Source organism: Lineus longissimus, chromosome 6, assembly GCF_910592395.1.
Source record: "Lineus longissimus chromosome 6, tnLinLong1.2, whole genome shotgun sequence".
NCBI classification, from domain to species: Eukaryota; Metazoa; Nemertea; class Pilidiophora; order Heteronemertea; family Lineidae; genus Lineus; species Lineus longissimus.
The window spans coordinates 18,210,303-18,222,866 of record NC_088313.1 but is presented as its reverse complement, the minus strand read 5'-3'; the positions used below and the strand labels follow the sequence as shown (position 1 = coordinate 18,222,866).

The 12,564-nt window shown below is 43.0% G+C and overlaps 2 protein-coding genes across 2 annotated transcripts; both read left to right on the top strand.

Annotated features, from left to right (window-relative positions):
* The first annotated feature begins 844 nt into the window (after positions 1-844).
* On the top strand, positions 845-6,800 carry LOC135489598 (sodium/mannose cotransporter SLC5A10-like). Its single transcript, XM_064775020.1, has 13 exons — positions 845-1,384; positions 1,569-1,640; positions 1,910-2,014; positions 2,165-2,224; positions 2,484-2,588; positions 2,876-3,062; positions 3,513-3,721; positions 4,026-4,161; positions 4,369-4,627; positions 4,881-5,049; positions 5,155-5,370; positions 5,601-5,805; positions 6,216-6,800. The coding sequence occupies exons 1-13, from the start codon at positions 1,304-1,306 to the stop codon at positions 6,419-6,421; spliced, it is 2,010 nt and encodes a 669-aa protein (XP_064631090.1). The 5' UTR covers positions 845-1,303; the 3' UTR covers positions 6,422-6,800.
* A 514-nt stretch (positions 6,801-7,314) lies between these two features.
* On the top strand, positions 7,315-9,883 carry LOC135489625 (histone H3-like). Its single transcript, XM_064775059.1, has 3 exons — positions 7,315-7,604; positions 7,789-8,086; positions 8,417-9,883. Exons 1-2 carry the CDS (start codon positions 7,472-7,474, stop codon positions 8,064-8,066), a joined length of 411 nt encoding a protein of 136 aa, XP_064631129.1. The 5' UTR covers positions 7,315-7,471; the 3' UTR covers positions 8,067-8,086; positions 8,417-9,883.
* Positions 9,884-12,564: the final 2,681 nt, after the last annotated feature.

Sequence of the window (12,564 nt, the reverse complement as noted above, 5' to 3'; positions counted from 1 at the left end):
ATTTCTCACTAACTCGCTCTTAAAGGTCTCTGATGTAGCGTTAAAGTCGTGAAAAAATGCGCGCAATGACCTTAACTCACTATTTGGGATAGATTGTGTAACAAGTCGCATTTGTAGTCCCAGTCTCACCCGAAATCTATCCCAGTTTGCCCTATTTGTTCGTTTTAAAATGACAATGGCGAGGAAAAACGGGATCTACGGGGGTCGTGGTTGGTGTGAGGTGAGAGGAGGCATCCTGCACTTGCATGCCATTCCAGTCGCTCGGATACAGTTGCCTTGAAAAAAGTCAATGTCCCCTACAGAACTAGCCAAATTCCGAGCATATTGACATGATGAGTGGTAACCAGGGTAACCAATAATCGGTAACATGGTTACGGTTATCATCAAGTGCTGTACCAATCACCTCTAGGGTATTGTCTAATGGATCCAAGACTACTTCATCCCGCATGACCAGCAGCATTGTTTCTGATTATTTCCTACGCTTTTTCTACGCTTTTATAATAAATAGGAAGACATGAAGTATCTTTGTTCTTTGGTACTTTCCTTACATTCTTACATTCTTACTTTCTCACCTTCTCATTTTCCTTAATTTCCTTAAATACATACCTTACTTGAGTGTTTTGCTTTCCTTGCCCAACCTTTATGACTTTCTCTCTCATATCTTCCTTCCTTTCTTTACTTTCCTCACAAAACCTCACTTTTGCTTGACATTCAGCCATTGGTTAATGGGGTACCATAGACAGCATAATAATCAATCACACAACGACACTAATTAATCACCCTTGGACATGTCCACGGCTGTTATCGAACTATATCAGGCAAGACAATGGGTTAATTGGTCAATTGAAACTTGTCCCCAAAATTCTCTGATTTTGATAAAGATACATGTGAATTAAGATAACAATGAAAACCAAATCACGATTACGATAGTCAACACAGACCTGCACAGTGCAAGTGCAGTGCTTTTATATCTTTTGTTGTTACATGTCGGTATCCATTTGGATTGCAGGAGTGTCTGTTTTTGATTGCCTTTTCATCGTCACCTACTTCTTGTTTGATTGTTATAAACGATTTGAAACATTGCTGACAATCGAACTTTGTTACTGAGCAGTTTCCGAAAATATGAGCATCACGTCATGTTTAAATCACTTACTGAGTACTCTTTGCATGCAAGGGTATGAGCATGAGGATAAATCTGATATGCGATGATGGAAACCTAAAGCAGCGCTAACGACGACTGCTCTCTACAAACGTTTATTTGATATCAATATTTGAGACGGGCCGTTTTCGATACAAGACGATCATGGCGGTTGCCACTCTTCACTGGGGAGACATACTGACCATGGTGCTGTACTTTGTCCTCTGCATTGGCATAGGATTATGGGTAAGTACATGACCCTGCAGCATTTCAAGTTTTCCATAGAGAAAATGTTACGTTCGAGTAATCCTGAGAAAAAACTATCTGAGTACCAGTAGAGAATGCAACTTTAGGTAATGCCTCAATCACCGAATTTGTACATGATGTTTCTGTCAAAAGACGTACTATTTGTATGGCGTATATATTCCAGTCTGCCAGACGTACCAACCAAGGAAATGTGAAGGGCTACTTCCTTGCAGGAAAAGGGATGATGTGGCTTCCGGTGAGTAACAAATTGCTTCCTGTTTCCGCAGCCTTGTTTCAACCTAATGTATACGTCTCCGCCAATACCTCACGCAAGGTTGGATTGAGCTCATTGCACAATCTACTTCCCCGGCAAATATCTCGCAGCGAGGTGAATGGTAATGGAGTATTAGCTTAAACCCTAAAATTTACAAATAAATAGTCTAGTTATTTCCGTGAGTGTAAAGTGTAAAAGGGATACGGATTTCCTTAATGACAAACACGATTGATGCTGATTGATAATTTCAGGTTGGAGCGTCCATATTCTCTACGAATGTTGGCAGCCAGTTTTTCATAGGGATGGCAGGAACGGCAGCAGTGTCAGGGATAGCAGTTGTCATATTCGAATGGCATGTAAGTGAGTCTTCTGAACTAGACATCTCCTGTAGCAAGCAATATGTAGCTCTTCTACTTTCGACCCTCTTAAAAGAAACATACTCCAAAATCGCTTGACGCTTAGTTTCTGCTTTGAGCATATAAATAATTACTAACTTCTGATTTCAGGCCATATATGACTTGATGCTCCTAGGTTGGTTTTACTTACCTGTCTACATCAAGGCCAGGGTAAGTTGTCTCCGAACCACATTTGCTTTAAGAAAAGTTCTACTGTTAGATAGCAACAAGTCCTCTTCTGCTTCTGTCAATTATCATTTCTTTGGCTTCTGTGCTGTATTATTTTCAGCCTGTGTGAGGCATATATGTCCATACTTTCGGGGCAGTTTGACATATAATGATCACGACAACAAAAGTGCAACGGTATCAGTGGCAAAAGGTTGCTTAGCCTTCTTTTTGACGAATAACATTATTTCTTCTTATTCTGCAGATCTCGACCACACCAGAATATCTCAAGAAGCGTTTCGGAGGCCGACGGATGAGGGTGTACTTCTCTGTCCTTTCAATTGTCCTGTATATCATGCAAGGGGTCTCAGTAAGTTGACTACAACGATGCTATACAAATACATGTAATAAATTACAGGTTTGTGACATTTATTTAAACCTCATTTGCACAGCTACATTAGCAGAAGTTATGAACTTCTGAAAATTATGCCCATTACACAAATAGTGATACGCTGCGGTTTGTTGAAATAGCAACCGTCTGGTACTGGTTCCATCAAGTTCGTACCTAAAAATGTCTTAGCTGGCAAGATGACTGACTTTCTCAACTGCAACAGCAAATGTAGCTTCCTGAATCATGCTATTCTATCTCCACGACAGGTCACAATGTACTCCGGTGGCGTGTTCATCCAGCAATCGGTAGGATGGGATCTATATCTCTCTACGTTCCTTATCATCGCCATCACTGCCATCTATACCATCATAGGGGGACTTGCTGCCGTCATCTACGCCGACACGATGCAGACTGTAATCATGGTAGTGGGGTGTACGGTCCTAACAGTAAAAGGTTCGGGTATACCTCCCGAGAGATCTGCCTAATAATCGCCATTACCATCATCGTTACCACCATCGAGGGACTTGCTGCCGTCATATACGCCCACACCAAGAATATTGCCATCATGGTCGCAAGATGTACGGCCCTAACAGTTACGTTCTGTAACAATCGAATGAATGAGAAAACTGCTTGTTCTGAAGATTTTCAAAGGTACTGCTGAGACAATGAAGTACCATCTATGAGACGATGTCATCAGCAAACTTGGCCCGCTACGTCGTGAACATGCTATGGCTCACCCCCTGCTTGCCAATATTTGTGGGGCATCGTCCAAAATCGAGTTTGCTAATCTTGATTTCACTGCAACACGACCAGCGAAGTCGAATGCGTACATGCAGAGACTGGCCCATTGCCTCAAACCAACTTTATAGGATCAAAGCACTGACTTACTTCTTTCGTCTTTAGGTCTTATAGAAGTTGGTGGTTTTCCTGGTCTATACACCAAGTATAACGCTGCTGTGCCCAATGTTACAGTCGTGAACAACATGACGTGTGGCCTACCCCGTCATGACGCGTGGAACATAATGAGAGACCCCATCAATTCTGACTTCCCCTGGCCAGCTATCACTTTTGGATTAACGATCCCAGGAGTTTTTGTCTGGTGCAACGACCAGGTTAGTCAACAGTACTATAATGGTTTAAATGACTGGGAACCTCATGATAATGTGACATTTAGTCAAATGATGGAACGTGGTACATCATGTGCACGTACACTCTGCAGGAAGCTATGGGATACCTGAAGGCCACAAATATGACATCCAAGTTCTTGCGATAGTGTAGATAGTGTTTCTACAGATAAAAAACGTTGAACCTCTGAAACTCTTCAAAATGTCGGATGGCTGTGGGTCCCATTGGAAGTTAGACTAAAGTGTGTCTATGACAAACGAGAACATCATTTTCTTCTTGCTTGCTCCACAGGTAATGGTTCAAAGGGTCCTCGCCGCCAAAAATCTGGCCCACGCCAGAGGTGGTGCCATATTCGGGTCCTACCTCAAGCTGCTGCCTATCCTCATGATGGTCATTCCAGGCATGATCAGTAGGGCTCTGTTCCCTGGTAAGTAAGGAGACCATGACTTTTCAGTAGGGGGAAACACAGAAAACTGTGTCATTCTATCTTTTGGCGTTCCCAAGCAATAAGGGGAAGCTCACGAAAATGGTAACAGATTCAAAAAGTGTTACAGGAACATGTAATCTGTGTCATAGAACTTGCACTATTGTTACGGCTTGGGACACTTTACAGTGAGGTTAATTTATCTTTCAGACGAAGTTGCCTGCGTGGACCCAGACATCTGCATGCAGGTGTGCCAGAATCCTGTGGGCTGCTCTAACATCGCCTACCCAAAGTTAGTGGTGGAGCTGTTACCGGCTGGCCTTCGCGGACTGATGATAGCCAGTGTACTTGCTGCTCTTATGAGCTCCCTGACATCAGTCTTCAATAGCTCCAGCAGCATGTTCACTATGGACATTTGGAGGCAGTTCAGGAAACAGTCATCGGAGTTTGAACTTATGATTGTTGGGAGGTAAAGGAACGATGAACCTATGCTAGGGGTGTGGAGAAACGAGTGTATCCTCCCCTATTCTGGCTTCCGCAATGCTGGGGATAGTCGTTCGATTCGGATAATACTATGTTTGAATTGGATCTATTCGTCTTTTCTTTTATCACATAGAATTATGTCCATCATCAGTTTGTAAGATATCATATGAAGTTGGTCGTATTGATATAAATATGAGCTAGACTGTACATGATGTAGTTTTTTCGCCAATCTTTGTCAGGTTGTTCATCATCGTCCTGGTTGTCGTGAGCTACCTGTGGATCCCTATCCTCCAGAGCTCTAGCGGTGCACAGCTCTGGGTCTACCTTCAGGCCATCGGAGCCAACTTACTGCCACCATGGTTCGTCGTTTTCGGCTGTGGAATATTGTGGAAAAGGGCAAATGAAACGGTATTAGCTCTTTTCTCTTTCTCTTGTCTTCATGCTGAACTTCGGTACTCTCGATCAGTCATTCATCTTCAGACAGCCAGGTGACACTTATCATTTGAATTACAGGGTGCGTTTTGGTCCCTGATGGTCGGTCTCGCGGTGGGTGTGAGCCGAATGATCTTGGACTTCGTCTACCAAGCACCCGCGTGTGGAGAGATAGACCGTAGACCAGCCGTCTTGGCCCGGGTTCACTTTTTCTATTTTGCCCTTATCCTGGCTGGAGTCTGCCTTCTGGTCATCGTGGTTGTCAGCTTATTGACGCAAGAACCGGACGAAATACTGGTGGGTTAAAACAACCATATTCCTTTGTCCTTTTCTGAGTTGGTTTATGCAGATATGAATCTATAGCTTGTACTTGTTTCTGTAAATATGCATATGTGCTCATGATTTAATAAACCCATCATACTTTTAACGAGAAATGTTCTCTCTACATCTTATTTTCATCCAAATGGCGTTGCAACTAAATTATGACATATCATTGCAATTCGTAAATCTATTTTGCATACATGTAGCTCCGGCGAGTCACCTGGTGGACAAGAAATAGCACGCTACGTGATGATGATGATTACGATGATGTCAGAGATGTCAACAAAAGACCATCGATTGCAGTTTTTAGAAATAAGATATACAATAACCTTGCTGAGGAAGAAGACACGATATTTTCGAGAGATCCAAAGGAATCGGCGCTGATTTATGAGGAAAACAAACCAAAACCAGGTTGGGCCAAATTCATAAAGGGCGTTTAGCTTAAAACAGCGTTTAACTACTGAATAGACAGATTCAGGTCCTTCATGTAAATCTTCACCGAATATGAATAGGCCCTGAAACTGATCAGGGAGTAGTTACACACGTCTAACCCTTAAACGCCCTTTATGAATTTGGCCCAAGGAATTTACTCAGGATGAACTGGGGTAAACATCAGGAGTGTACCCTTGGTAAACCTAAGGAGTTTATCCTGGGTAAACATAAGTGTACCCTGGGAAGACATGAGGAGACATCGTCATTCTGTGGCCAATTTCTAATCACGACTTCATCTAATTGTGGCCCATGGCACAAGCACTTAAAGGTGATATTTCTTCGGGTCTTTCGATATATAACAGTAATAAATTTGTGTTCATTGGTTTCAGAAGAAGAAAACAAACGTCGGCGCTGCCTTAGAATCGTCTGCTGCTTACCTCCAAAAAACCCGGGTGACGAAGGTCGAAGTCAAAAAGCAACAGAAGAGGAACTGGAAGAATATATGCAAATGGACGGTGTGGTGAGATGGACGCTGAGGGTCAATGCTTTACTGGTTTTAGGAGTAACAACATTTTTGATAATATGGTTCAGATGATGCCAAAATTGTTTCAATCACTTAAGTGTTTTCCGAAGCAGGATGATGATTATATTGTTCGCTGCATGGCAATATGGTGACCCATGCTGTTGTTGAAGTTTGAATGTGCATGGCAAGAAAGGTATCTGGTAAATTTGCCACGTGTAAAACATGCAAAGTTAATGGGTCGTTGTGAATGTTGTGACAGTACGGCTTTATAGTCACAGTCACTGGGGCCCGGGTGACTTTTCTACTGTGATGATCGGTGTTCATGTTCACGTCAACTTTGTTTCGATGTGAATATGCTGTCGACCTTTGAAAGTGACAATTTTTGTGAGGGTTTATTCATGGTTTATCTATTTATTACATGTAGAAGATCGAAAAGATGTCGTATTTTATATCCCTGTCGTTTTTGGTTGTTATTGACAGCAGCGTTCATTCCCAGTTTATGTAAATAGTTACTATCTTCGGTTCACACTGTTGGCCGAAACCGCACGTTCATCTTGCATGAAATGGTATTTGGCATTGTCCAATGACGGTTTCTCAGAGTCCATAATCATTGCGTCATTCAACGTTGACAAAGCTTGTATAATTCCGGGAACCGTGAAGATTGAATACGTTTGATTTCAGGCTAATAAGAGAAACTAACAAAACAGCAGACACTGTATGATCCTCGGTCATGGTTTCAATAGAGTCCAGTGCAATTGACAAGTCTTTCCTTGAGGCCTGCACCAAATATCACCCGGGCGCGAAATTTTGTTTACCGTGTTGCTTGGGTGGTCTGGCCAATAGAATTGGATCTCGTGTCAACCTCGGCCAGGTTGTCGTACTCCGTGGGAGACAGCCAATACAACCATGCCAAAGCCTGAGAACTGGGGGAGCAACTGATCACACATTTTACGAGTTCCACCAATCACTTTCTGAGCTCTAAGAAATGTTGACCAATCGACTCCAAAGGTCACAAACGGGTCGATGATCTGATGTGTATAAAACCTGGCGCTGCGCACGACGTCTTCACCACCGCCTTGAAAGCCTCCAGGAGCGAACACCACTGCCATACCGTAGTTCACCATGGCTAGGACGAAACAAACTGCCCGCAAATCGACTGGCGGAAAGGCCCCGAGGAAGCAGCTTGCCACGAAAGCTGCCAGGAAGAGTGCACCCGCAACCGGTGGTGTCAAGAAACCGCACAGATACAGGCCAGGTTAGTTGAACTTGATAAAATGTTCTTTCCGATTTGAAAACCGTTCCATTCTCAAGCCGAAATTCATTTTAATTTCGTCGCAATGTTGAGTGTTTTCCTACCGAGTCCGCCAATTTTTTCGCTTCAAATTCCGTTCTCTTCCTTGGTATCTTCTTTTCTATACAAATTCCTCCTTGTCTTCCAGGTACAGTCGCCCTTCGCGAGATCCGTCGCTACCAGAAGAGTACGGAGATGTTGATCCGCAAGCTGCCCTTCCAGCGCCTTGTCAGAGAAATCGCCCAGGATTTCAAAACGGATCTCCGGTTCCAGAGCTCTGCCGTGATGGCCCTTCAGGAAGCCAGTGAAGCCTATCTTGTCGGCCTGTTCGAGGATACGAATCTCTGTGCTATCCATGCAAAGCGGGTGACAATCATGCCCAAGGACATCCAGCTTGCAAGGAGAATCCGCGGAGAGCGGGCGTAGAACAGAGTCTCTCTTGAAAGGTACGTAAATTTGTCTGTTGCGTGCCACTGTGACTCTTTCATGTATGGTCTGGTCAATGGGCATTGGATGGAACCTAAAGTCATCAAGTCTAATACGCAGTTTTCAACTCCTTAACTCGTATCGTACTCGTTGCTGTCTGTGTAGTATGATCTGCCGTATTTGCCTGTGCATGTCCGTAGCCCTACCGGTAATGTCCGGCTTTGTGCTTCGCCTCGCGTATACCTGTCCCGGTCTCATTATCTATAGAACATGTTCGAAACTTCGAAATACTACTGTGCAACTCCTTCTGTGTCTAATTCATATACTTATTCTGCGTTTTAATTTTTCAGCCCTGGAGTCACGAGATTGGAATGACCTTTGTCTGTCGTCGATACTGGGCTGTAATCAACACATGTGCATGAAACCTCAATTGTAAATAAAAACTGTATAGACATGCGTGTGTAATGGAATGTAGCCATGAAATATGAATGAACAATGCAAAAGCAATGCAAAATTCAATGCAAACCTAGCTTTATATAAAATATTCCGATTATAAGGAGAAGGTCCCATTTTTGTGGGCTATGGGATGTGGACCTTCTGTTGGGTTGGTCACGCGAAGAAAATAGACGGATTTTTCCTAGCTGAACTGAATATTTATACTTTCTTGGAGAGCTGTTTTGTGTTGGCAAGTTAGCCTTTTGACGCTATAATAGGACCCATGCGTCCTGTACTCGAAATGAAATCTTTATTCCTCCTCTATAGGAACAGCAATTGGATATCCATCGGTTAATCTACTTTTCGATGCCCAATGTGGAGACACGTGCCGGGTAGGCGCATTTTATCCAGTCTGCCACGCTGGTCTTGAAAGAGTACATTTTACATCTGATGGCAGCTATACCAGCACTCCGACCTTGTCAACATGTTATTATGCATTGAATATGTCCATCCCAATTATCTACTGAGAAGTTCCGGAGCTTAACCTGCCAGAGAAAATTAAAGTCGCCCTTCACGATTATTCAAAAAAAGATCTTCATTGCACAATTTGGCCGTATATTCTACAGAATTAGTGTTTATCGTAAAGACTTTCTGATTGGATTCAGCTTAGTTAATCTCATTTTCAAAGACCCACGTGGAGATCACTGCCAGGTTACTTGAACCAATTTCTCTGCCACGACGGTCTTGAAAGTAACATTGCCTAACCCCTTCCCATCATTTGAAAAACATGAATATGCATTAATCAACAATTTGATAACGTTTTATTGTGGATGGATTTTCATAAACTGCCGAACGCTTTTTGTGCCAAATTTAAACTTGTGATGTAAAAAGTAACAAAATGATGCAAACAAGTGACGAATCACGACAAGTACCTTGGTAATCTAAATGTGAGCTTTCAAATGGGCAGAAAGCAGCAAACCATGGTTAAACCTTATTCTGAACGACCCTCGTGGAAATCACTGGGGATTTTAAACCAAACCTTCCGCCACGTTTGTCTTGAGAATAATATTGCCATTCGGGAGTTAAACAATTTCTGCGCCTATGATGAGTTTATGCTCTGTAATAAAACCAATACAATGTCTTGACCAAGTTTTTAAGTAGTGTAAAAATAGATCGAGGCAAATACAAGAAACTCCAAAGATGATTCCCCATTGGGATATTTCTAATTTTTCTACGGCACTATTTTGTGGTCTCTCTTTAAACTAGCGCCATGGTAAAATGAGGACGATCTCAATTGTATGTTTCTTTTATCATGTTATATGTACGCAACTACACTCTATGATTATTTTGTTTGATTTAGTTCAATAAAACTTACAATTCCACTTGCCTGTTCATTGTAATGTCTGGTTCTCGGAAAGGAATGGAAAAAGGAATAGTTTCCAGTCGTCTGAACCCATGAGCATCGGCGATCAGTGGTCACAAAAATAGAGGAAACGCAAAACTTATTTGTGTAAAAAGAAATCTTATTCTAGTGAATTTGAACTAATTTACCAGTATAAACGCACTACTGATTGAAAGTTACAATACTGATTGAAAGTATCTGCGAAGTCTCTCGCACCCACTCTGGAGTCGCGAAAGCCAGAAATGAACATCCCCCCTCCTCAAAGGATGAGGCGACGACTTAACTGCCAAAAATCGGAATCGTCGTTTCTAGTCCTATTACAACGAGGAGTAATTCACCAGTGAGTGTAATGTCCCAGAATCGATACTGCATCATGCCCCACCTCCGAGTGATTGATCTAAGACTAGACTCTCACTGATGTCTGACTGATGTTATCCAACCCGTATCGTAGTTTTGCTCTTTCAAATGCGTCGTCGTCCGTATCCAGGTCCAGCGAGTCCAAGCTTACCCTTGACTCGCGGAGAGAGGCACCAAGAAACTGGGAGGCGTCCAGGTCCAAGTCTGAAAAGTAAAATACTAGCGGGTTATTCCATAAGAACACTGCCAGCCACCCGAACGATTTCCGAAGACTATCTGCGACGGGAGAACGCCGCGGTGCAGTTTTCATGGGCGTCAGTTTGCTAGAAGAATTTAAAAGCAATTTATTTGCTCGGCAAATGAAACTGACCACAGGGCCGCTGTAGTACTGGAAACCAGTGGAATCGGACCCTTCGAAGTCCGAAACCTGTTCTATCTGTCGATCATCCTTACCTCGGTTGGATGCATGGAGCAGATTTTTGGCGTCCGCTATGTAGTCTTTTACATCCACACGAGTATCAACCTTGTCACCTGAAAACATAGAATGCATCATTTATTTAGACAGTAGTTGTTGATTCATCCTTATTAGTGGAGAAGGTATTCTATTTAACCCTATACCCTGTGACTCCGGTTCTCCGATGCATTTTCTTTTAACCTCACCTTTCTCATCTGTCTCTACAATCTGCACAAAGTCTATTCCATCCATGAGAGGTGTCTTGACTCGTGGCGGCTCTGGTCCCATCTTGATATTGAACATCTTAGCATATTTCGCCATGTTCTTGACGCGGGTGACCACCTGGGAGAATTTGGCTTTGGGCTTCAAACGTTTACGCTTGATTTTGACTTGGTGCTCAGGCTCTTCGTTCAAGTTCTCCGGTAACCCGTAAATGAACCGGTCCTTCGTCTCATGTTCTAAGATTTTCCCGGTGACATACTGCGTCGACCATCGTTTCAGCTGGTCCTCGGTGAACCTTCTCCGTATACGATACAGTTGTAATTGCTGTCTCTGTTTCTGCTCCATTTTCTCGATTTGTTTTTCCACAATACTCTGGTTATTCCGTCGCGTGGTTTCTAACTGGAATTTTTCTAACTTTTCATAAAATTGTTTCTCACGTTGTTTGATAGTTTTCCCAGTGTCAGCGTATATCTTTCGTACCGAAACATACTTTTTGGCTGTTTGCTCAGATAACACCACTGGCTCTTTGGCGGATATTTTCATGGGTTTAAGCTTTGACTTTTTAGCAGTTCTATTTTTTTTCATTCTTCTAAATGGCGCAATAGGATTATTATAGATACTGTTTATCACCCTTGGTGTGTTCACTTCAGGTTTACCTAATGGTTCAATCCGTTTCAAAATTTTCCTCCTCACTCCCGGCCTCGGTGGCACTACCGGAGGCCAAGACGGTTTCATGTCCAATGCACTAGACGGCCGTGGCCCATCTTCTCTCTGAATGGGAGATAGCCTTGACACCACAGCCCTAGCACCTGACCGTTGCCGGAGTTTCTTATCGGACGTAGCCATTTCCCTATTCGTCGCCCGAACCTTAGGTTTAGTCTTATAAGTTATCCTGACCACTGGTTTCTTAAGAGTTGTTTCTTTACTCTTTTCCTTTATTCTTTCCAGTTTATCAACATTCCCTAATTTTGACCTGACTTTCATTGGTTTCTCGCGCCTGACCTCTGCTCCATCTATCGTTTTCCACTTCTTAGCTGCCTCAACCTCTGCCTGTCGTTGCTTCAATCCTCGTGGAGTCTTGGTGACATTCTGACTGTCGGTCACGCTAGGAACAATCTCACGTGATTGGCACTTGCTGATCATGTCAATTGCGTACATCGTATTCTCGCGAGATTTCATATGATCAGGCAGTTTGGTGAGATTCGTACTTTTCTGTATATATTGTTGCCTGGAATGATAAGTTCAAAACGGTAATGCTTTCTTGAAAAACAAAACGCCGTTGTTGTTGTTAAAATAAGATCAAGCAAAAAAGATTTTCTCCACCACTGACCCGAATAAAAGAATGGCCCTTTGGTCGGGTTAAAGGGGTGAATATGGTCATTGAAACCGTCCAATCCAGTGGTGGTGGTCTGGGTACCAGGGTGGTCGTGTTACCGGGGGCCTTGTGGTGGTAATTAGAGAGGAAACCATTCGGGACCGGCGATTCTTGGTACTGGTACTGTTATAATAAAGAATGTCTCAACTTACCCGCTAGGCTGACGGCCACTATAATCAGCCCTCGCATTAGCCCACTTCGTTGCGAAGTTTGGAGGTAAACGTCCCTTCATTCTTTCGGTAGTAATTGGACC